At 55.4% G+C, this 21,621-nt stretch overlaps 13 protein-coding genes across 13 annotated transcripts; 4 read left to right on the top strand and 9 right to left on the bottom strand.

Annotated features, from left to right (window-relative positions):
• Window positions 1-314: 314 nt before the first annotated feature.
• BDY17DRAFT_136063 (uncharacterized protein) lies at window positions 315-1,356 on the bottom strand. The gene is made up of 2 exons (XM_033729467.1): window positions 1,150-1,356; window positions 315-1,087 (listed from the first exon to the last, which is right to left on the bottom strand). The coding sequence occupies exons 1-2, from the start codon at window positions 1,261-1,263 to the stop codon at window positions 551-553; spliced, it is 651 nt and encodes a 216-aa protein (XP_033591382.1). The 5' UTR covers window positions 1,264-1,356; the 3' UTR covers window positions 315-550.
• A 61-nt stretch (window positions 1,357-1,417) lies between these two features.
• On the top strand, window positions 1,418-1,883 carry BDY17DRAFT_136075 (uncharacterized protein). The gene has a single exon (XM_033729468.1). It carries the CDS (start codon window positions 1,524-1,526, stop codon window positions 1,809-1,811), a length of 288 nt encoding a protein of 95 aa, XP_033591381.1. The 5' UTR covers window positions 1,418-1,523; the 3' UTR covers window positions 1,812-1,883.
• Window positions 1,884-2,911: 1,028 nt separating this feature from the next.
• Window positions 2,912-4,705, top strand: BDY17DRAFT_309968 (putative FRE ferric reductase-like transmembrane component; the record flags this gene model as incomplete). The annotated part of the gene is made up of 1 exon (XM_033735386.1): window positions 2,912-4,705. The coding sequence occupies one exon, from the start codon at window positions 2,912-2,914 to the stop codon at window positions 4,703-4,705; it is 1,794 nt and encodes a 597-aa protein (XP_033591380.1).
• Window positions 4,706-5,146: 441 nt separating this feature from the next.
• On the top strand, window positions 5,147-6,991 carry BDY17DRAFT_323637 (uncharacterized protein; the record flags this gene model as incomplete). The annotated part of the gene is made up of 3 exons (XM_033737054.1): window positions 5,147-5,192; window positions 5,245-6,151; window positions 6,202-6,991. The coding sequence occupies 3 exons, from the start codon at window positions 5,147-5,149 to the stop codon at window positions 6,989-6,991; spliced, it is 1,743 nt and encodes a 580-aa protein (XP_033591379.1).
• A 180-nt stretch (window positions 6,992-7,171) lies between these two features.
• BDY17DRAFT_136025 (putative hydrolase) lies at window positions 7,172-8,365 on the bottom strand. Its single transcript, XM_033729465.1, has one exon. It carries the CDS (start codon window positions 8,198-8,200, stop codon window positions 7,352-7,354), a length of 849 nt encoding a protein of 282 aa, XP_033591378.1. The 5' UTR covers window positions 8,201-8,365; the 3' UTR covers window positions 7,172-7,351.
• A 164-nt stretch (window positions 8,366-8,529) lies between these two features.
• Window positions 8,530-10,098, bottom strand: BDY17DRAFT_323635 (uncharacterized protein; the record flags this gene model as incomplete). Its single annotated transcript, XM_033737053.1, has 1 exon — window positions 8,530-10,098. One exon carries the CDS (start codon window positions 10,096-10,098, stop codon window positions 8,530-8,532), a length of 1,569 nt encoding a protein of 522 aa, XP_033591377.1.
• A 182-nt stretch (window positions 10,099-10,280) lies between these two features.
• Window positions 10,281-11,598, bottom strand: BDY17DRAFT_296342 (RTA1 like protein-domain-containing protein). Its single transcript, XM_033733443.1, has 3 exons — window positions 11,232-11,598; window positions 10,805-11,184; window positions 10,281-10,755 (listed from the first exon to the last, which is right to left on the bottom strand). Exons 1-3 carry the CDS (start codon window positions 11,576-11,578, stop codon window positions 10,469-10,471), a joined length of 1,014 nt encoding a protein of 337 aa, XP_033591376.1. The 5' UTR covers window positions 11,579-11,598; the 3' UTR covers window positions 10,281-10,468.
• Window positions 11,599-11,817: 219 nt separating this feature from the next.
• On the bottom strand, window positions 11,818-12,901 carry BDY17DRAFT_135877 (uncharacterized protein). Its single transcript, XM_033729464.1, has 3 exons — window positions 12,579-12,901; window positions 11,964-12,527; window positions 11,818-11,906 (listed from the first exon to the last, which is right to left on the bottom strand). The coding sequence occupies exons 1-3, from the start codon at window positions 12,842-12,844 to the stop codon at window positions 11,864-11,866; spliced, it is 873 nt and encodes a 290-aa protein (XP_033591375.1). The 5' UTR covers window positions 12,845-12,901; the 3' UTR covers window positions 11,818-11,863.
• Window positions 12,902-13,069: 168 nt separating this feature from the next.
• Window positions 13,070-14,497, bottom strand: BDY17DRAFT_248812 (histidine phosphatase superfamily; the record flags this gene model as incomplete). The annotated part of the gene is made up of 2 exons (XM_033730935.1): window positions 13,070-13,601; window positions 13,656-14,497. 2 exons carry the CDS (start codon window positions 14,495-14,497, stop codon window positions 13,070-13,072), a joined length of 1,374 nt encoding a protein of 457 aa, XP_033591374.1.
• A 669-nt stretch (window positions 14,498-15,166) lies between these two features.
• BDY17DRAFT_135874 (HotDog domain-containing protein) lies at window positions 15,167-16,255 on the bottom strand. The gene has a single exon (XM_033729463.1). It carries the CDS (start codon window positions 15,960-15,962, stop codon window positions 15,333-15,335), a length of 630 nt encoding a protein of 209 aa, XP_033591373.1. The 5' UTR covers window positions 15,963-16,255; the 3' UTR covers window positions 15,167-15,332.
• On the top strand, window positions 16,220-16,915 carry BDY17DRAFT_323630 (inorganic phosphate transporter Pho88; the record flags this gene model as incomplete). The annotated part of the gene is made up of 3 exons (XM_033737052.1): window positions 16,220-16,233; window positions 16,292-16,452; window positions 16,515-16,915. 3 exons carry the CDS (start codon window positions 16,220-16,222, stop codon window positions 16,913-16,915), a joined length of 576 nt encoding a protein of 191 aa, XP_033591372.1.
• Window positions 16,916-17,051: 136 nt separating this feature from the next.
• BDY17DRAFT_323629 (uncharacterized protein) lies at window positions 17,052-18,283 on the bottom strand (the record flags this gene model as incomplete). Its single annotated transcript, XM_033737051.1, has 5 exons — window positions 17,052-17,340; window positions 17,393-17,700; window positions 17,750-17,935; window positions 17,988-18,147; window positions 18,213-18,283. The coding sequence occupies 5 exons, from the start codon at window positions 18,281-18,283 to the stop codon at window positions 17,052-17,054; spliced, it is 1,014 nt and encodes a 337-aa protein (XP_033591371.1).
• Window positions 18,284-18,440: 157 nt separating this feature from the next.
• BDY17DRAFT_296331 (uncharacterized protein) lies at window positions 18,441-21,326 on the bottom strand. The gene is made up of 3 exons (XM_033733442.1): window positions 21,127-21,326; window positions 21,052-21,078; window positions 18,441-21,005 (listed from the first exon to the last, which is right to left on the bottom strand). Exons 1-3 carry the CDS (start codon window positions 21,137-21,139, stop codon window positions 18,916-18,918), a joined length of 2,130 nt encoding a protein of 709 aa, XP_033591370.1. The 5' UTR covers window positions 21,140-21,326; the 3' UTR covers window positions 18,441-18,915.
• Window positions 21,327-21,621: the final 295 nt, after the last annotated feature.

The following is a 21,621-nucleotide window of genomic DNA, read 5'->3' as shown; positions in this document are numbered from 1 at the left end:
GTTAGGCGCAGGTACTCCAGAGGGAGGAGTTGCGGGTTCGAGACGGAGGAGATGCTGCGTAAGGCGAAGGAGGCGCATCACGGCGGATGTGCTGCGGCGGAAATGGAGGCGGCGGCACTGCGCAAGATGGAGAGGATGATGCGCAAGGCGGAACCCCCACGGCAGATATCAAGGAGGGAGAGAGGGTTGAAACGATGCGCCATTCGTCTCCACGACTCTTCTAGTGGCAAAGGAGCGAGCTGCCGACGCGCGAGCTCAGGGCGGCGCTGCAGCAGAGCGGAGGCTGCAACCGGAGAGTGGAAGAGATAGAGACAGTGGGAGATGATGCGCGAGTCGTCTGCTCCAGTACTGCGGCGGTGGGGGAGCGGGGAATGTAGCTGCTGATGCCCAGTGACTACGGCGATGGCGCAGGACACGGGCTCCGGGCGAAGTAGAGGAGCGAGGCGGTGTGGATTTCATCGCTGCGCCTGGCTCTTTCAACGGCGGAGCCAGACGGCTTTGTGCCTTCTCCCGTCATGTCTCTGCTGCCGCTGTGCGCGCCATCCAATACTCAGCGGGCCAACTCTTTCCGTTGCGCATCATGTGCTGCGCCAACCATTGCAGCGGCGGAGTAGTTTGCGCTGCGCACTCCCGTCAAAGCGTGAGTGGCGAGACATGGTGCGCAGGCTTCCTCGTGAGGCTGGCTCTTGCAGGGTATCGCTGGGCATTGCCCGGCTCTTTCTGATGTCACCCTCATCCAAGCCGCGCCATTCCCGCCAATGCCAACTTGAGGTGGCGGTGCCCCACGCAGACAGCGAAGGAGGAAAGCAATGAGCGGAGGCTGCGGAGGACGAGAAGCGATGCGGCAGAGCTCTGCGCGGAGATGGAGATGATCGTGGTTCGGCTGGTCGTTGTGTGTGAGGAGGATGGCGGCGCTACTCGTGCTTGGCGAGGCTGCGGAGGAAGAGGCTCCTTGTTGCTGTCTTGCGGAGAAATGACACCAGAGTTGCTGATGTATTTCTGGGTTGTCTGTGGAGACCGCGGAGGAGGAACAGCGCGGGTATGCTGCAGCTGGAGGAGACAGCGACGGAGGGCTGGTGGGTGGTATCTGTCGTTCTCCGAGGTTAGCAGTCACCAATCATCAGTCTCGTTGATTGAGCGCAATCATACCCGGCCTCCCTCTGATCTGGATGCCCACGACGTGAGCGCAAAGACGTCCCTGCCGCTGCGAGTAGGCCTGTTGCGCAAGCTCTGTTGCGTCGAGGGGAGCGCCTTCTCCACCATCCCATGCCGAATCCGCTGCTCCAGTCAATCCTGCACTTGCCAATGTAATAGCCTTGGCCTCACCCAGTTCTCGCTTCGGGGGTTGCCTCGATTTCAGCTCGTCCTGCGAAGTGAAACTGGAGGTGGCAGTTCCCTGGCGGCGCTGTGTGTGCCTGACCTCTCCGTTGGCTCCTCCTGCACCTGCTCTTATAATCCCGAGGTCGTCGCTTCGTGGTGAAAGTGGCGGCTTCTGCTCATGGTGCGGGGTGAGAGTGGCAGAGATGGCAAGGCACTGTCGACATGCACCGGCGGCGCTGTTCTGCTGTGCCCTCCCCGCAGCCTGTAGCCGTCATCCCATGCCCTCGTGCTCCCCCCGATGCTCTTCCTCTTCGAACGCCATTGCGAGTGCGGCTGTCGGGCGGTGCGGGGGACGAGGGAGTGCCGCTTTCTTCGTAACGTGTTCGGGAGGGAGGCGACGAGGCCGGGGTGGAAGGAAGGGGGAATGTGGTGAAGGAGGAGGAGAGTCGGAGACATCACGCGGACTTGCCGAAGTTCGTCCGCACGAATGACACCTCCAGGTTCGCCGACGCATTAAAGCATCCTTACACGCACCAAACCTGCGCTGCGACATCTTTGGATAGGCGAGATCATTGCGTCCTAGCACATTGGCTCCACAATACACTACGCCATCCTGACTCTTGCTCTCCTCATGCCTAGAACTGGTCGAGGACAAGAAGTGGCAAGACGAATGTGCATCCCAATGGCTGACACATCAAATGTCCATCGCCGCGATGATCTCCTGCCTCATCTCCAACATCCCTACCCATTTCCTCCACGTGCGGTCCCGCGCGACACATTCTATGCACCCTAGATAGCCGCAAGAAGGCCGGGAATCGTGGAATGCACATTCCACCGCTCACCACGTTAGACAGTGCGTGCTCTATGCTCGTCTCTCCTTGATCGATCAACTCGGCAACTTCGTCTCTCCCAAGGTTCTGCGCCCACCTCTTCGCCAGCGGCCTCTGCTTCTTTCACTCCGTCCGTTCATCTCCATCAGCATACCTGCCTATACTTTCACCGTCGAAACGTTCTTTTCGCTATCATGCGCGATATTTCCTAGGTGATCTTTCCTCCGCGCTACCGCCATGCCTCATCTCACTTCCTCCGTAGCCATTGCAGGATGTTCGAATACATCTCGCCACCGCGGCAGCAAGAGCAGCATTCTGCACGAAACCGATGACGAAGGGCAATGTACATAGCAAGAGCAAGACCAGGACAGAGGCACACGCCCAGCCCATGCCTCTTCGACATGCGACGACAGACGTCCCAAAGCGCCGATTGGACTACGCTTGTTGCACAACGTGCTCAAAGTAACTCGACATCGTCGAAGCGCCTTCTCCTCGAAGCTGTTGGGGGGACAAGATGTAACTCGGTCGCATATTACACACAATTACTCATGCTGCAACACGCTCAGTGAATCGTTTCTTTCTGGCTTGATTGGTCTTCCCGCTGGGCGAGGCTGTACCTGCCATGCAGCCTTGCGCGGTTTTGAGCAAGTTTGTAAGCTTTTGCCTCTCGCCGGCTGCGGAACAAGCAACATCGAGGAGACTACATACATGTAGCTCCAGATGCGACCAGCATACGGACTGCACTCATCGTCACCGCCAACATGGACATGCCGAAATTGACCGCCCCGGTCTCGCCGGCGGGCGTCAACTTCTCCAATGAAACGCAAGCTTTTGCTTTCCTCATGGCCGTTTTGAACGACGACGAATTGAAAGTGCAGGGCAACGCATACGCCCGGGTATTCTGGTACGGCATGGTCTCTGCAATCACAGTCGCCACTCTTTTCAACATCGCGACGAAGCTGGTGGCGCGAGCAAGGCTGAGAGATGCGGCGCTGAACAAACCATACCCGAGTCGGCCAAAGTCGTTACCGGCAAGGTGGTTTGCGACTTTGACAGCAATCGGGCGTGAGTCGTCGTATCTTGCGCTGAGCCCTCTTCGCCGTGTGCCCTGGTTGAAGACGCCACCAATGGGGACGGGACTGTTGGTCCTTGCGTACAGCATTTGGGTACTTCTCCTGGAATTCTACGACAACGACTTACCAGGCGCCCAGCACTGGGAGGCTATCGGAATACGAGCTGGATGGCTGGCAGTTGCGCAAGTGCCGCTTCTGGTGCTGCTGGTCAACAAGAACAATCTCATCGCCTTCCTGACCGGGGTTTCCTACGAACGGCTGAATATTCTACATCGTTGGGCTGGGCGTATTCTTCTATTCCTCGCGCTACTCCACTTTGGTTTTCAAAGCTACGGCTGGGCCAAATACGGAATCACTGAGTTGGAGTGGACGACAGACACCTGCCCGCCTACAGGCATCATTGCCCTTGGCTTCCTGCTATGGATCAACATCAGCACTATCGCTCCCTTCCGGGACCTGTCATACGAGCTCTTCGTTGCTCAGCACCTCCTCTCGTTCGCGGGTTTCATCATCGCTATCATGTACCATATCCCGCCATGGACGATGCCGGCTCGGCAGTACATTTACATCCCCATTGCAGCATACCTCGTCGACCGCATCGTCCGGACCACGTACGTTGCCTGGAGCAACAGGCGTGTCGCTCGCGCAACCCTCACCCAGCTCGACGGCGATGCCACCATGATCCGGGTCTCCAATAAAGCGATCCGGAGTTGGAAACCTGGTTCGCATGTTCTCCTCTCCATCCCTCGGTTCGGCCTCTTCCAGAACCACCCCGCAACCATCGTCTCTACTCCCACCTCTCACGGCGGCGACCAGATATTCGTGCTCAAAAGCCATCGAGGCTTCACCAAAAAGATCCGCAAAGGCACGAATACTTCAACTTCGTATGCCGCCCTGCTGGATGGCCCGTACGGTGGCTCGCAGTCTGACTATGCCCAACTTCATTCCGTCCTCCTCTGCGCGGGGTCCACCGGGGTCAGCTTCACCCTGTCCATACTCCAGGACCTTGCGGAACGCTCTCGTCTTCCATTGCCACTCCGCCGCCTGCACTTTGTCTGGTGCATCAAAGATGTCAGCTGGGCGAGCTGGTTCGATGCCGAGATTGCTGCCGCCATTGACAAGCTCGACAAAACCGGGATCGATGCACAGGTTAGCCTCTTCGTCACTCGCGCGACGGACTTGTCCGTAGACGACACCGACTCAGTGGCATCGTTCGCCGACAACAAGCTTCCCTTGGAAAAGACTGTTGCAGTAGATGGAATGGGCCAACGCCTTCGAATCATGCCAGGCCGACCAGACGTACGTTCACTACTAGCAGAGCTGCTTGATGGCGCAGAAGGGGAGTCGGGGGTTGGGGCATGTGGCCCGATGAGTCTGACCTCCACATTACGGCAGCAAGTCGTCACCATGAGTGACGAGCGTGCGGTACACAAAGGCGGGCTTCCGCAGGGATGCTACTTACATGTAGAGTCTACGTATTGAGGATGTTGTGCATGCTCTCTGCTTGATGAATTCAGCACAGATCGCCCGTACAATCATGCACATCAGTCCAGATCTACACTGCAGTGAAGCAGCACGGGTAACGAAAGGGGATCGAATGAGAGTCCCCGCGCAAAACTCAGCCCCACGGAGTTGGTGAGAAGGATGGCTTGTGGCTCGTCCGTCTATTATCCAGCTTCACCCGACGGGAATCCTGACAACCCATCGACATCCGGTCAGGGAAACCCCGTACGTTGCCGAGGCATCGTGCTGCGGGGATTGGAATGGTTCTCGGCCCGGTTCCTTTCAGCCTTTCTCGCTTTCCAGCTCATCCTTATCTACAACTCCCAGGCATGCCGGTCTGCACTGATATAACTACCGGTCGTTCTCGTTTTGAAATGGTCTCATTGACAAGTACCTATCGACAACCGCCAACGTAGCAACATGGAAAGCAATCATTCTTCAGTCGAGGTGCTGGTCATTGGGTCAGGTCAGTATGCCTGAGGCTACTTTGTTCCAATCATCCAAGTGACAGTTCTTAGGCATTGGGGGTTTGTCTGCGGCCAAAACGTATCTCGAGCTGCAACCATCCACAGATCTCCTTATTGTCGAACAACGGAAGAGCCTCGGCGGCGTGTGGGCTTACGAGAACTGCTACGAAGGCCTCAAAACGAATAATTTATCCGGCACTTACGAGTGGCCAGATTTCCCAATGGAAGCGGAAAAATACGGCGTCAAGGTAGGCGGCCACATTCCGGGCATGGCTATGCATAAATACATGGTCGACTTTTCTAAGCACTTTGGCCTTTACGAGCGCATCGAGTTCCGCTCTACTGTCCTCGAGGTCGAAAAGATGAGCGACAAAAGCTGGAACGTGACGATCGAGACAGCTGCCGCGGATGACTCGAAATCAATCCGCGTTATCAACTGCACGAAGCTCATTGTTGCCAGCGGTCTCGCCTCCAAACCGAATCCCATCACACTACCCGGTCAGGAGCATTTCGGCCGGCCGATCATGAATCAGGGCAAACTTCGCACCGAGGGTCAAGCTGCGGCCGATGATCCCAACGTCAAGTCAGTCACCATCATTGGCGCCAGTAAATCAGGCTACGATGCAGTCTTCCTCATGGCGTCCCACGGCAAAAAGGTGGACTGGATCATCCGAAAGTCCGGTGGCGGAGCCTCGGCCATGGCGCCTCCATGGATTCCGCTACCAGGTCGGGGCATGGTGATGATAGAGCACGCAGCTACCATGCGCTACTACACATGGATGTCGCCCTGCATTTGGGGAAATTACGACGGCTTCGGCTGGATCAGGAGCTTCTTCCACGGCACCCGGATTGGTCGGTGGCTGACTTACCACTTCTGGGAGAAGCTTCGTTTGGATGGCGTTGCGGGCAATGGATACAGGGAAGACGAATCAATCAAGCATTTGGAGCCGGACGAAGGGTGAGACTCATTACTCTAATGATTGTCGGTGCTCCGCTGATATGTTGTAGGCTGTTCTGGACTTCCCGCGTTGGTATCCACAACTATACGACGAAGGATGGATCAATCCACGAATACGTCAAATCCGGACAGGTGAAAATCACCAAAGACGACATCACAGAGCTTGCACCGAACGGGACCATCAATCTGGCCGGCGGAGGCCAAATCTCGACCGATTGCCTAATTCAGACCACCGGCTGGAGCCTTCTCCCTTCTGTGAAATATTCTCCGGCTGGGATAGAAGCCCAGATTGGTGTCCCACACATACCCAAGGATGAAGCTGAAGTACGCTTTTGGAGTGAACTGGACCGAAGAGCCGATCAAGAGATCCTGCGCCGCTTCCCCGCTCTTCAGAACCCGCCGAAGAAAGTCCTCCCCTACAAGTACGACGAGACGCCATTGCGTATGTATCGTGGCATCGCCCCACCCGGATTGACGGTGGAAGGTGACAATAGCATCGCCTTCATCAAAATGGTGCACTCGACATCGAATTTCCTGATCGCGGAGGTGCAATCTCTGTGGGCATTTGCTTATTTGCAAAACAAATTGCCTATCGATCGAGACCGAGTTTTCTGGAGTACAGCACTAACCAGTCGCTACGGGAAGGTCCGGTACCCATGTGGCTTTCCCCACGAGTTCATCTGGGACGTAGTCCCTTACGCCGACATGCTGCTGACGGATCTGGGTCTCCGGAGATGGAGGAAAAACACGTGGACCTCCGAAATTTTCGACGGTTATGTTGTACAAGACTACAAAGGGATAAATAGAGAGTGGAAGCAGAAGTTCGTCAGTGCTGCATAAGCGCCGTCCAGCACGAACGAGCTCCCAGTCAACTCAATGCGCTTCGCAACCGCCGCTACGGGCATCAACGATACTTCCGTCAACTACTACAACGCCGTACTGAATGAGATGCACGCTGTTTACGCTCAGTCGGGCAGCTGTATCCCGCCAACACTCAACAGAGCGGCATCACTCGCCAACGACAGAGGCGTTCACATTCGGACGTTACTGGCCTCAACAGGCTGTCGGTTCTGCGGTCTGAACCTTGGACGACGTGCAGCACACATGAAACTCATCACATTCATTAGACGATCTGTCACTGACCGGCCAATCTAACGCCATCACCGCGCCTTTTCCGACCCCAGCTCAGCTGTCTCCACACTATCCCAAGAACTGCAAAATCTCCCTTGCAATCTCCTCCGGATGAGTCTCGGCTGCAAAGTGACCAGCATCAATCAGCTTCACAACCGCCTTGGGCAAGTGCTGCTTAAACGCCTCGGCGCCGGGCGGGATGAAAAAGATATCATTCTTTCCCCATACAGCAAGTAATGGAACTTGCGAGGTCCGAAAGTACTCCTGGAACTTGGCGTACAGCGGGATGTTGGTCGCATAATCCAAGAATAGATCGCACTGGATCTCCTTATTGCCGGAACGTTCCATCAGGGCCTGGTCGAGCGTGTACGATTCTGGGCCGATGGTGCTCGGGTCGGGGGTGCCGTTAACGTACTGAAATTTGGTTATATCCGCATTGAGGAAGCCGCCTTTGATCTTCTGGCGATCTTCAGGGCCGTTGGGGCTCGCCCAAAACTCTTGCAGTGGTGCCCAAACGCCTCCCAGTCCCTCCTCGTAAGCATTGCCGTTCTGCGTAATGATGGCCTCAATCGCCTGTGGCCGCTGCAGGGCGAGGCGAAAGGCAGTTGGCGCACCGTAGTCAAAGACGTAGACGGTGAACTTCGGAATTTTGAGGGCGTCGAGCCACTCTGCCACGGTATCGGCAAGCAGGCTGAAAGTGTACTTTGCGCCGGCGGGGACTTCGGTGAAGCCGAATCCTGGGAGATCGGGAGCGATGACCCGGTATTTCGTTGTCAACAGAGGGGCGAGCTTGCGGTATTGATGTGATGATGAAGGGAATCCATGCAAAAGAACCATAACGGGGGCGTTGCTTGATCCCCATTCGCGGTAAAACAGATTGATCCCGCTCTTGGGAAGGGCAATGAACCGGTTGGCCATATTGAGGGCGAGATGCGGAGGCGTTGCAAAAGAGCGGGATGTTGGAGTTTGGTCTCATTCTGCTCCTCGATGCTTCAACAGCCTTTTAATACGCGATCGAGATACAGAAAAGCTCGTAGCCTCGCTGTATCGATCACGTATGGATGGTGACATATCATGACTAATCCCGCGGCCGCTCGCTCTCTTCTTTCCATTTTGGGCGATAAGTTGAAACGCTTCAGCCGCACATGCACGTCAGCGGTCCAGGTTGTTGGCCTACCAGATCACCTTCGCTGCTCGTGTCCGTAATGCAGCATGTAGCACATTTTCACGTGAATGGCGAGCTCTTGTCATTCAATCACCCTCGCAACATCTGGCACTACCAGCTCCTCTTCCCAACGTATCCATTCCGTCCCGACCGGCACGCCCGGTGCTGGCACGGTGATGACCAGCTTGGCCAGCGATGCTTCCCCCGGCCCACGATGAAGCTCGACGTCCGCGACACGAAACTGCTCCTCAGGCCATTGCGTCAACACTGCGGAGTTATCCGTTTCCATGAATGTTGACGGCGGTTGCTCCATCGCAGCGCAAGTGGCGCCGTAGCGAGCAATGAGCATGCCGCTCTCCTCAATCTCCACGATCCGGCGGGCAATACGAGAGTGGATGAATGAATCCCACATGCCCTCACGGCCGCGGAAAGATTGAAGCAAGTCAATGGCCTTGCGGCGAAGTTGCGGATCTCGGCACTTGTACGCGGTGAGGTAGAGCGGCAGTATGATGCCAACGTCGAGGGTAAATGTTGGTAAAGACTCTGACAAAACGGATTCGGCCGCGGCGATCAATGCGACGAAGTCGGACCGGTATGCGTCATAGCGCATTTCCAACGGCTGGAAGCAGGCCCCGAGGTAGATGAAGCTTGCAATGCCCTGGATCTGCAGTAGCTTGGCTGCCCTGTCATCTCCTCCCGATGAGACGGTCTTTTCCAGTCGCAGCCTCCAAACCAACAACTGTTCCTGCAACCGACTTTGGGCCAGGCTTTGCGAGACTGTCGGCCATCTGTCTCCAGGAACGGTAGAATCGTTGGTGTGGCGGACGAAGTTGAGACTGCGAGAGGAGATATCATCAAGCGATAGTTGTGCTTCAAACAGGTCGGCGAATGCCTCTTGTGAAGCCGTTGGACAAAATGCGTTGGGGGATGTAGGTACCGGTTTTCCCAGTAGCGTCGACTGGCCGTCGAGTCTTGCAAAGATCTGGCGGAGCTTCTGTTTGAACACCGCAATGAATTGCCCGTCCTGGTCGTGGGATTGCATTGAATCGAGGATATTCAACCCATTCTGTAGCTGATTCAGCATGCCCGTTCGGTCAACCTGTAAGCATTCTAGGCAGACAAATAGCAGACAGCAGGCGAGCGGAACTTCCATATCGGTGCAGCCGTTATTGATACGGCTTTGAAGGCTGGAAATTGCCTGGCAGTAGTACTGGATGCTGATCTTTTGGGGGAATGCGGAGGCGCTGGCCGCGTGTGATGTGCTGAATGCCAAAATCGCATATCGTACCGGTGCTTCGCGCAGGCTAAGCTGGGGAAGCATTCGAGACCAAAAATCTCGATCGATGAGACCCGACAGTTCAGGTCCAGCACGAGAACTGAAGTAGGCCAACCACAGCTTCTCATCGTCGCGGAGGTCACTGGATAGGGCGGAAGCATTCTTGATTGGCGATAATACGACGAGCAGCGAGGCCTGGTCAGGGAGCTTCTTGGGCCGGCTCGTGATTTCCGTCGAGGCTCGATAGCCATCGCATTTCCGGCCAGTGTCGGTACAGCGACTGCACTGCGGCTTGCCTTCGTCGCACTTGACTTTCCGAATCTTGCAGGTGACGCAGCCAGTCTTCACTTTGAGTAGCTTCTTCGGCGGAGGCATTCCCAAACAATGCGGTGGCAGAGATGGTAGGAAATCAAGGTTGGCCCCTCAACCAAGCGACAAAAGGCTGCTTGGACTTAGACGGTGACACACGCAACGTATGAAGACGTAACGCCGCGCCCGAGTCACGCGCATATGATGCTGTTGTTCTCAAAAATAGGACTCTCATTGCAAAAGGGACTTGAGCTGACTGCGGCCCAATAATTCCGCTGTTGCCTGCGAGCCTGCCAGCCTTTGAACTTGCAATTGGCTGGCTCGGGTCGATACCTGGTTGGTCAATCCCAGCCGGGAACGAGATCAAGAGCACTCGATGAGGAAACGAGCAGCGCAATGGCAAACGTTATCAACCTCTATTCAATTTTTGCTGTCCTCAGGCAGCAGAACCCTTCGCCATCACTTCAACCAACTCGCTTTCGCTGGAGGGACTATCACTTTCCCCCTTCCACGCCCAATTAGCCGACCGCCAGCCTTCTTTACCGCCAAAGGCCAGACCGGGATGAAATGCCGTCAGAGCCAGGATAGCGACAAAGATCATTGGCCCCTCGAATACCATAAACAGCGGCTGATTATTAGCAAGAGAACCACCAAAGCCATGTTCGAGTTCCGCGACACGGTAGCAACATCGGATGTAGATTGTGATTGTTGCGAGGGCCAGCGCTGTCATCATGTTAGCACAGAATCGGTCAGATGTTGAAGGAACCCTCACCATATGGAAACAATCGGAACATGGTGCTCCGCCGAAAACAGCGAAACGCAGGATTCGTGGTGCGCGGGCTGGCCTTGCGGGCCGCCCAAAGAAGGTCTGCAGCCAGGGCCGCAAACATTGTCAGGCTGGCGACCTGTAATGCCAGTCCAGAAATCATGATGTTGATGCCAGTTCGATCTCCCGTCTTCGACGTTGCCGCCAGACCTCCACCCGTGGCTTGAAGCGCGAGGCTGAGAATGTCGCAGCAGACAAAGGTAATCGTATACGTTTTCGGCGAGAAGCGGGCGACTCTGCTTCCACAAATCACGGCGAGGCGGGAGAGAATGAGGTAGATGGAGGCAGAGAGGAAGGCAGGCGCAATGGTGATGCACACCAGATAGCTATAATGCCGTCAGCATTGTTTTGCAACGTCCATCCAACGACTTACATGACAAAGTAGTTGAAATCAAAGTCATTGCTGTGCAGCAAGAGGCGGCCGACGTAGCCGGCGATTTCCAGCAGGCAACCGAACAGCATCCCAAACAGAAAACCCCAAGTACGGAAGAGCAGGCCCAGGACGACCTGTGCAAGTAGACAGGCAGCAAAGATGAGGAGATAGGCCAGATTTCCGGCAAATGAAGGCACATAGCGAAGTTCTCCGTAGACCAACGGGCATATTTTGTTCGTGCAGTAGTCGGGATTGATGTACGAGCCATTATTGGCGGGGATGAAGTACGAGCCGTTGATGATTTGAGGCGGCCCAACTGGGGAGACGTTTCGTTCAAAGAGTGCCATGTTGAGCAAACGATTCTTGGTGATGCGTGCAGACTGAAGAGCGAGGGCCATCGAGATGATTTTTATACATCAACGGCCAGAGGAATTCGCCCCGATGGATCTGCGCAGGATGCAAGGCTGGGCCTCGGGTCAAGACAGGATTGGCCTGCTCGGACAGCTAAAACACGCTAGGCTGCCGTGAAATGTTCTCGCCTGGTGGCATTCTTAATATACGACTGAGATTGTGCCGGACGAGACGCGCGGTCGGAAAAGATGTCATGTTTACAACTGAATCTACGTTACAAATCAGGCATTTTCGTTTTCCCAAAATACAAGACAGCGCACTTCCCTGCAGGCAGCAACAGTTAGTCAGCGTCATATCATCAGATCAATCGATCTCACTTACATGCTCTCTCTCGGCGGTCCAGTATCTTCCTTGGACTGAAAGGCAGTATGAGGCGTCTGCCGAGCCACTCCACTGTCCTTGGTATCAAACTGCTTGAAGAGCAGCGCTTCATCAGGCCGCAGTCCCGATGCGTAGTACCAACGATGGGCAGGGTTGTACAGAATCTGGGACGTCTCAAACCCCACTCCCTTTTTGTAAGCCTGCCCGAATGCGGCGTCTTTCTTCTGCGGAAACATGGCCATGACTCCGATAAAGTCCTCGCGATCGGTGGTGGCGGCGTCCAGCAGCGCCAATGGCTCGCGCTGCACAGGTCGCTTCAAAGGTCGCCAGACGTTCATGATGGCCCAGCGCATTTTTTCTCTCTTCTCAAGCTCTTCCGGAGTAGAGTTGTTCTCCAGGACAGTGCGCGCGCCCGCAACTGAGTTGTCACAATGTGCGAAAATGGTGGGCCCGGGGGCGTCGACGGTGTCGGAATCCTTTTTCCCTTCTGCCTGGTCGCGCACAGTGGAAGCGAGGCTTCGGCGAACTAAATGGGAAAAGGGTAGAACATGGGATGCACCAGTCCTAGTTGAGTCGGTCAGTGTGCGAAACTACCATCCTGCAAGACAAACGTACAGTTTCTTCACCGCCGCAATGGTCTCGGGAAAGACGACGCCTTCAATGTGTTCCGGCTCGTCCACGACATCCTCCTCTGACCAGTGGCCCTTCATCACGACGAATCCATTCTTGTCGAGGGTGAATTCATCTTCCTTCCCGCGCAAGTCGTGGATCGGCATGGTTTTGACATCGAACTTTCTCCGCTGATATCCCGCGGTTCCGGGATAAAAGACGCGGTCATTCGACAGGTCAAAGTAGTTGATGTTCGTTTCGACGACGGCCATGGTGATGCGCTGGTGGAATGGAGTGTGGAGGAAGCGGTCAACATCCGGGGGTGGATAATGGCGGGGAATTATATCAATACGTCAAAGGGTAACGCGACCCCGCGGCAAAGAAGTTGACTTCAACCACCAGCCCCTCGGCTATTGACTTCCCGCGGCCTCACCAGCATCGGGTATCTCGCACACGCCAACTAGCTACAAGTCCGTGGAAATCCAACATCCGACCGCCTAATAGCATTGGTTCCAGAGTCCTCCGTCAGTGACAAACGTTTGACTCGCCACGAACTTGCTCAATTGGCATCTTCCCAACAAATCGGCGCCGCAGTTTTGCAGGGGGACCACGCGGTTGTTGATGACGACTCTGACCAGCTCCTCGGGCTCTCCAACACACGACATCTTCTCGAAATAACCCCTTCCTCCGAACGGAACTACCCACGACGAGGAGAAGCCGCCCGCCTGCTCGGCGCTTTCGTAGGTAGTGTTCGACAGGTTTTTCGTCGCATTGTACAATCCCAGCGCGCCGTAGATGGAAAAGATGTTGTCATCGTGCGTAAAGTCGGCGTAAAGAGGGTATCCTGGTCCCAGGGGAAACGTTGCCTGGGAGTCGTCGAGCGTGTGGTTGATGGAGGTGTAAGACTGCGCATCCGTCACGTAGGTTCGATTGTCCGTCATACGAGCAATCAACTCCGCAGCCCAAGCAACGCCAGTCGTTGGGCCTAGCGGGTTTCCTTGCATGTCTTCATACCACTTGTCCACGGTTCTACGGCATGATCATCAGTACAACCCCTGTAAGCAACGTCTCCAAACGACATACCTGTAGTAATCAAAATATTTCCATTCCAAGTCGGTAAAGAGGCCGCAGAACTGGCTGATGACGCCCTGGTTTACGCTGTTATATGGACACAATTCCATGAGTTCAATGATCTGGCTGCTCGAAAGATTCGCACCCTTGAGATTGTCATTCACCCGAGTCTGCACCGGACCGATCCAAACATTGGCCCAGGTGTCTTCGGCGGCATTGTTGATGTTCGAATCCGGGCCATTGGCGTAGACTGGACAGATCTGCTGGGCAAAGAGAGTGTTATTGGTGCCTGGATCCTCCGAGAGGATTTGCAAGGGGTACGGGTATGAGGAATCGGATGCGCCGGCCTGCGTACGAGCCTCGTGGAAGCCTAGGCTGAAATTCTGCGCGGATTCAATCACCCTCTCGTCACTGGAACTGCGGAAGAAGGGAGTGTATTTGCGGGCGAGGCTCTCGTAGCGCTCAAAAAAGGCCTGCCCGGACTGGACCATCTCCACCTGGCCGAATGGGGTGAGAAGATTGGCGCCGAGCGTGTAGTTGTAGTTTTTGATGAAGGCATATTGAGGGGAGTAGGATGTAGTTTGCTTGTGGATTTGATCAATCAGGCCCACCAGGTCCTTCGTGTCGCCGCTGGTAGGGAATCTCGCCCCGTGCCGTGAGAGAACACTGGCAAAAGTAATGTCACAGCCCCAAGGGACTTCGGGAGGAATGAGTGAGGGGACGGAGAAGAAGGGAGAGTATTCGCCCCAGTAGTGAGAGACTTCCGGGTCACAGGTGTATCCCAATTGAACCGAATCACCGCACTGGGCGGATGCCACAGCGGCGAGAGCGCCGAGGACGACAATGGACTGCATTTTTGCCGCTCTGCCAGATCGTGGGAAAGAGAGGCGTGCGAGGAGACATGCTGGATATATACTCGCCGTGGCGCCTACCTTACAATTCACGATACTGCCGTCTTTTTCAAAAAGGCTGTCGTGAAGATCACGGCCACTCAGCGGATGAGGTGCAGGAACGTGGCGAGCTTGACGCTGCGGGCAAATTGCAGTCCCACTATAACATCAACCTAACGTTTGCGCGATGCCGGTGATCCCTGGAGTGAAGTATAACATTTTACAGGCAGCCTATAGATCGCATCGCCTTTCCTTGGCGGTGCAGCCTCGCAAAAAGCTTCGCCTTGAGTCTTATTAGACGGGTGGCGCAAAGGCGTGAGATCACGTGCGTTGACCACCGCCATTCGCCGCAGATAGCCCGGCGATATTCAGACACCGTAGACCTGTGGTATTGCACCTCGACCGTCCATTTCATCCTACTTGCTCAGCGGTGTAGAGTGGAGCATGCGAGGGAGCAAGTCGGTACACTGGAGAACGTCAATGCGATTCGTCGGTGATCATGGCATGGGACCAACTCACCTTGATGGCGCTGCCTTTCAAGCCGTGACCGCTTCCAAACCTCCCCTTGCATACATCGCTTCCTGCTCAACCAAACCAGCTCTTCTTTTGGCGTGACCGTTGTCATCATGGTGAGCCACGAGAGAGGGTGAATGGGCGTCTCAACTTGCCGGATGACGAATGAATGCAAGTCCAACGGCTGGAGCTGGTCGCAACTCTCCATCACTTGCATTGCCGTCTTGCCATATCTAGGCACTTCACACGAGCAGCAGATTGTGGTCCTCAATCCAAAGTTACGTCCTCACAGCTTGCTCTTCTTCGGCTTCGGCTCAATAAAGAGCGCCTCCCCGGTAGCACACACCACCTCATCACCATCATAATCCTCTCCAATATTCTCCCGCTGCTTGATTTCGGCGTACACCCACGTCTTCCGGCCGTCTCGTTTCAGGTAGCGCGTAGACACAATCAACGCACCCGGGGTTTGCACCGGCTTCAAGTAGTTGATCTGAAAGGTAGCCGTATAGCTCGCATTGGGCTGCGGAGGGAGCTCGCCGTCGGCCTTGCCCTTGGCCACGGCAGACATGTGGCGCCGTTCGTGATTGCAGCCCTGCAGCATGCCCATTGCCTCGTCGAGCAGGGCCGCGACAATGCCACCGTGTAAGACATTGGGATGCCCATTCATGCCGTTGCCGAGCGTGAACAAGACGGACACGTCCTCCACCCACTCCTTGTCGGCCGGGGGTTTTTGATAAAAGACGAGACAGGATCGGAGGGTGCGAGGCCCCTTCAGAATTTCCGCGAAAAGAGAATCCTCCGTGGACGATTTGGACTCTCTGGAATTGGGCACGCGGCAGATGGTGTTGGGCTGTTTCAACAACGTAGCCGCCCACGGGATACGGAGAAATGTGGCGCGGCTGTCTTGAGGAGCCATTGTGCGAGCTCTCTTCACTCAAGGAGCAGGCAAAGGGAGTGATGATTCCATAAAGCGAAAAGTCGAGAATCTCTGGTGCTGAGGATCTGACACCAAAAGATCTGGAAGCCACGACGCACGGACCGCCGAGGACGAAAAGCAACGTCGCCGAAAAATCACCAATTCACCCCAACCTTCTCCGCCGCCCTCCATCTGTCCCCTCTTCAACCGACATCCCTCTTGCCTTGTCGCAACACTCCCCCCAACCCGCCGCAATCATGAATCCGCAAATGTACGCGCCGGTTCCCCTCACCCAACGCACTCGACAGCGGAGAGCTAACTCGTCACAGAACCAACCTCATCATCATCCTGGTGATGATGCAGGCCAGCAAGAAGATCCCCTTTGAGGATCCGAACGTGCTTTGGGGCGTCCGCGCGCTCTACCTCCTCTCCAACTTGGCCATCGTCGCCATCTACTTCTACGTGGGCATGCAGATTGACAAGAAGAAAGGTATTCCTCCCTCGGCACCGATCACGTGTGTGTACGTCGACGCTGACCCCTCCTCCCCGCAGACCGCACCGTCCTCAAATACGTCGAACCCGCTGCCATGGGCAGCACGGAAGAGCCAAAGGCCGTCACCACCACCGTCCACGCCTACGACAAGCAACAACTGAAGAGTCTGTACAAGAGCCAGCTGATGGGCATTGGCATGATGGCCGTCATGCACCTCTACTTCAAGTACACCAACCCTCTGCTCGTCCAGAGCATCATCCCGCTCAAGGGTGCCTTTGAGGGCAATCTGGTCAAGGTGCATTTACTCGGGCAGGCGGCCACTGGGGACCTCAAGCGCCCATGGAAGGCCAACGCCGGCTTCATGGGAGCCATGCAGCAGGGAGGCGGCGAGATCAAGACGGATAAGAAGAGCATCGAGGCTGCCGAGCGTGCCGGTCGTGGAGGAGCCAAGGAGGAGTAGGCCATGTGCTACCAACATTGAACTGTTCAATAGACGGCATGGAGTAGCAAAGCTGCGTCTTGTGCGCATATTGCTTCGGCGAACACATCACTCCACGATCCATACTGGTGCCTGACAGGGGACTCCAACGCCCGGCTCACCCCTTTTCCAAGTCGGGAAGGTCATCATACTGCAGAGAATCCAACCGTAGAGCGCTTTGCATATCAAGCTTGCCGTCGGCGTTGGCCGCCTGGTTCTTCGCTCTTTCCACATGAGATCCCGGTGTCACGGCGGCAGCAGGCTGATCGCTCTTCTTCCCACTGTCTCGGGCCATATCTGCAAAGTCTTCCGAGTAGTTGTTGCTGAATGTCCCACCAAGCTGCGAAAGCTTGTATCGCTTCAAACGGTCAAGCGCCGTCTTGAAATCGTCGAGCACGATAGTGTCCCTGTAGCTATTCAGCACGCCTCTTCCAAGCCAGATGGAATTCGGCAACCCACGTCAAGCATTTGAACACAAACGACAATTTCCAAAAAGGATTGATACCATCAGGCAAGCCCGAGCCGGAAATCACCCGCGTCACCGCGAGGATGTCGAGAATCGTGAAGCAGATGGACAGGATCATGGCGCCGAGCAGCACGCCGAACCGAGGGGAGACGAGGATGAGTTCCAGGTAGCCAAACTCATATCGAGACTTGATATTCCAAAACAGGCTGCAGATGGTGAAGACCCACCACGGATCCCGGAACAAGGCCTCGAATGGACGAGTGTGCACAAACATGTTGCTCCATCCGCCAAAATATAGCCACTGACAGTAGTTCAGAAGCAGGCTCCATTCGGCAGTCTCGGGTACTTACATTCGCAACAATCTCCACCACCCAATACGGCTGAGCCAGGGCCACGGTGATGATGTAGAAGAGGCTCGCTCGTCGACTGAGGAATGGCTTATTCTTGATCCAGGCAATCACGTTGTGCAAAGACCAGCTGGTGTTTAGCGGGATGGCGGTTGCGCTCAGATACCAGTGATATGTAGGCGGGTTGGTCTAGCAATGTCAGTCGAGTGTTCTCGTGCGACAGACTCGGGTTGTATCTCACAAAAATGACAGTCCCCATGAATGTGCCAAAGATCAGCTCTATCAAGATCAATTTGTGCAGCAAAACTCCACGGCGCATATTCGCAACGGTCACGCAGGCCATTACGATGAGAGACCCGACCACTGTGAGAGTCAGCTCGACGTCCTCGACGATTGATTCTCTACAACATACTACGGCAGAGTCAGTTGAGTAGAGGTGCACCCAAGGGTCATCATCGTGCCATACCTGTACCCTTCCGCCCATGCCTCGATCGTCAACCCTTCCGGCTCCGTTGGCTTGCCTTCATTCAAGACCATGTTGAATGTGCTTCAACAAATCGCTATTGAACACATGGCCTGGGTTTAAGAGTCTCTTGAAGGAGATTAAGCGGTTGGAAAGGGGGAATACGGGAAATACGAGGTACACAGATCCTGCATACATGACCCATGACCGTATTGCAACCAAGCCTTTGGGCTGGGCGGGCGGGGATCTCAGCTCCGCCACTTGCCGTATTCCCATTACATATGCATCAAGCGTAGGTGGCGGAGAATGGAATGGAATTTGTCAACGACACCAACCTCGGCCAGGGCTTGGGCGACATTTAGATCTTGCAAACCGAGTCGAAGAGACTGAGGTGAAGTGTTTGGCAAGCCCACGGACGTCCCACCTCTGCGATGTTGCTACTCGGCTTACTCTCGGAAACCCTGCTACAACCGTGCCATCTACAATGACAAGACGGATCGCATTCCAAAGATCATTCTCGAGTATCTGCTGGTTGGGCATGGACTCGGGTTTTCTGAAACCGCGAGTCGGCTATGCTTCGTCCGATCCTGTAGACATGCAGCATGAGTTTCGAGTCCCCAGGCACCGCTGCATTCATCTGCCCGAATGTCCCAGGTGCTGTAGATTCCGGCGCTCGTCAATCTCTCCCATATAAGTAACGCCGTCATCAATCCCAGTGTGCCAATCCATGCAAAACCACAGCTTCCTCCCCTCTCTTCACAAGCCTTCCAATCCGTGCCGGCTTTTCCCCTGCACCTTGCAGAACATCAATCGCGGCATCAACATTCCGTTGCTGCACAACAATGACCATCCCCAGCCCAGTGTTCCATGTCCGCGCAAACTCCTTGTGGCTGATGTTGCCTGCCTGCTTCAACCACTTCAACACGCCAGGTACTTCCCACGACGATACATCCAACTCCGCGCCCAAGTGTTTCGGCAGCATTCGGGGGATGTTGTCTTCCAAGCCGCCGCCGGTAATGTGCGCCATGCCGAGCAAGAGATCCTTTTGTACTGCCGCCAGTAACGGCTTGACGTAGATGCGTGTGGGCGTCAAGAGGCTCCTTCCCACAGTCTGACTGCCATCCCATGGGGCCGTCTGCCCAAAAGACAACCCATGCTTTTCAATCACCCTCCGAACCAGTGAAAAGCCGTTCGAGTGAACACCACTGCTCGGCAAGCCAATGAGAACATCACCCTCCTTCATGGACTCCTTATCCGGCAGCACCTTCTGGCCCCGTTTGATCGCACCCGTAGCGGCGCCACCGGCATCGAATTCCTTCCCTTGATACATCCCCGGCATCTCCGCGGTCTCACCGCCGACCAGAGCACAACCTGCTTGTTTGCATCCCTCTGCAACACTCTCCACGAACCGCACCGCATCTTGAATAACCAGCTTGGAGCATGCGTAGTAGTCCATGAACGTCAAAGGCTCGGCTCCTTGCACCACCAGATCGTTGACATTCATGGCGACCAGGTCGATGCCCACCGTAGAAAAGTCGTCCATGGCAAAGGCAATCTTGAGCTTGGTCCCGACACCATCGATGGCTTGTATGAGAATCGGCGGCTCGGTGTAGCCTGCTGCTGCCAGATCAAGCGCGCCACCAAACCCTCCAATCTCTGCGTCCGCCCCAGGGCGTCTCGTCGAGGCCACAGCAGCTTTGATGGCTTGCACAAGCTCGTTACCGGCCTCTATTGACACGCCTGCATCAGCATATGTCATGGCAGACTCTGCGCTGGCTTGAGCTTGGGCACCGTACGTTACAGTGAGGCCGTCATAAGCCGGCTCCAGCAACTTCCAGTCACAGGTGATGTTCTCGGCCTTGAATTGCGCAATTAAATGATGGGCAATCTGCTCAAAGTTTTCAGTTGCGAGTGCGAGAATGGTTGGGCCGGCGCCGGAAAGACAGATGCCCAGCAGACCAGGATTCCTGCTTGGCGTCACTGATTGGAGGATCTCCGTGAGACCAGGGATGAGACCCTTGCGATATGGCTGATGGACTTTATCCTGCATGCCGTCGTAGATCATGTCGGCATTTGGTGGACTTTGGCCAAGCGCGGTTGTGAGAAGGGCGACTCGTTGCAGATTGTAGATGACATCGGCCTTGTCGTAAGTCTGTGGAAGGACGCTCCGGGCCTTGGCGGTAGACACCTCGAAATCGGGGATGATGGCGATGCATTTGATTTCCTTGGCCCAAGGGAAGCGAATATGTTTACCAATATCCTTCGGCGGCACTGGAGGAGTAAGACCGGTGTCTTCACCTCCTTGTGGTGCCGGAAGAACCTCCGCCAACGGAATCTCCCGCCGTTTCATGTCTTCCGGGTTGAGCTCCTTGAGATAGGATCCCACGAAGCCGCCGTAGAGGGCTGCGGCAACGTTGTCCGGATGTCTCTCTACCATGAGGCAAAAGTCCAAGATACGATCTTTGGACATGTCGAGTTTTCCGACTTCATTCGCCAGCGACACCCCAGCGACGACAGCAGCTCCAGATGATCCCAGACCGCGTCCGAGTGGAATGGGGTTGATGACATGCACATGCGTGCCCTCCGGGAAAGCCGTCCAGCCATGGCATCGCAACACATAGAGCGCAGTCTGTGTGATTAGGTTGCGGTCGGCGACAAGCTCCACATCCTCCTTTCCCAAGCCCTCATACGTGATTCGGCAGTTGTATTTGGACGCCGTGGATGCCTTCTCGCCAATGGTGACCTGGAGCTCGAGCCATACCGATAGTGCAAGACCAATGACATCAAACCCGGGGCCTGAGCGTGGTCAGTGGGAGTCGTACCTGCGTGACGGCCAGCTCACCTATATTCGCCGAAGAGCATGGCACGCCTGTGAGATGTTAGTCAGAAGCCGAGTAGGTGAAAGGACAGCACGAACGGATGGAGATCATGGTGACTGGATTGCAAGACCGTCGTCGCCCAAGCTGCAGAGAAAACTACAGGCGCAGGGTGCTTTGTAACGCGGCAATCGGTTGCGGATGGACAGTGCCTCGAGCTATTCACACTTCAGCTGGCGATATCACTACCTGCGGTGAACGAGGAAAAATTAGACTTTTCCGCCGGGACGCCACACCGCGGAGCCGCACGCATGTGGCGCATTCCCAAAGCTGGGGCGGACCTCCGCGAATTCAAATCCTGGGGCACACGGCAAAAGCGGCATTTGTTGCGGATGTTGCTTTTGCCATCTCCACGATGAACGCTGGCTTCACATTGCGGCTCTACCATTAGATGTTCCGACGAGATCGCTCTCGTGCAGGAGGGAGCATCTGATCACCACGCACAAAACCACAAACTGTGCAGTCCGTGATATATCATCGCGATCCGCGAAAACTCCAAAGTGACGTAAGGTATCGTGCATGTCGCGTGAACAACT

Source organism: Neohortaea acidophila, assembly GCF_010093505.1.
Source record: "Neohortaea acidophila strain CBS 113389 unplaced genomic scaffold BDY17scaffold_4, whole genome shotgun sequence".
NCBI classification, from domain to species: domain Eukaryota; kingdom Fungi; phylum Ascomycota; class Dothideomycetes; order Mycosphaerellales; family Teratosphaeriaceae; genus Neohortaea; species Neohortaea acidophila.
This window is presented reverse-complemented; position numbering and strand designations above follow the sequence as displayed.

What these genes read in the sequence shown, in the direction of transcription:
- BDY17DRAFT_135874 (XM_033729463.1), bottom strand. Translation starts at nt 15,962, where the DNA reads ATGGCTCCTCAAGACAGCCGCGCCACATTTCTCCGTATCCCGTGGGCG.
- BDY17DRAFT_136063 (XM_033729467.1), bottom strand. Translation starts at nt 1,263, where the DNA reads ATGGTGGAGAAGGCGCTCCCCTCGACGCAACAGAGCTTGCGCAACAGG. An exon ending in CCAGATCAGAGGGAGGCCGG is followed by an intron (nt 1,088 to 1,149) that starts GTATGATTGCGC and finishes GGAGAACGACAG; the next exon opens with ATACCACCCACCAGCCCTCC.
- BDY17DRAFT_136025 (XM_033729465.1), bottom strand. Translation starts at nt 8,200, where the DNA reads ATGGCCAACCGGTTCATTGCCCTTCCCAAGAGCGGGATCAATCTGTTT.
- BDY17DRAFT_135877 (XM_033729464.1), bottom strand. Translation starts at nt 12,844, where the DNA reads ATGGCCGTCGTCGAAACGAACATCAACTACTTTGACCTGTCGAATGAC. An exon ending in ATTGCGGCGGTGAAGAAACT is followed by an intron (nt 12,528 to 12,578) that starts GTACGTTTGTCT and finishes CGACTCAACTAG; the next exon opens with GACTGGTGCATCCCATGTTC. An exon ending in GGACCGCCGAGAGAGAGCAT is followed by an intron (nt 11,907 to 11,963) that starts GTAAGTGAGATC and finishes TGCTGCCTGCAG; the next exon opens with GGAAGTGCGCTGTCTTGTAT.
- BDY17DRAFT_296342 (XM_033733443.1), bottom strand. Translation starts at nt 11,578, where the DNA reads ATGGCACTCTTTGAACGAAACGTCTCCCCAGTTGGGCCGCCTCAAATC. An exon ending in GATTTCAACTACTTTGTCAT is followed by an intron (nt 11,185 to 11,231) that starts GTAAGTCGTTGG and finishes ACGGCATTATAG; the next exon opens with CTATCTGGTGTGCATCACCA. An exon ending in GTTCCGATTGTTTCCATATG is followed by an intron (nt 10,756 to 10,804) that starts GTGAGGGTTCCT and finishes ACATGATGACAG; the next exon opens with CGCTGGCCCTCGCAACAATC.
- BDY17DRAFT_136075 (XM_033729468.1), top strand. Translation starts at nt 1,524, where the DNA reads ATGGCAAGGCACTGTCGACATGCACCGGCGGCGCTGTTCTGCTGTGCC.
- BDY17DRAFT_296331 (XM_033733442.1), bottom strand. An exon ending in ATGCTCTTCGGCGAATATAG is followed by an intron (nt 21,006 to 21,051) that starts GTGAGCTGGCCG and finishes GACCACGCTCAG; the next exon opens with GCCCCGGGTTTGATGTCATT.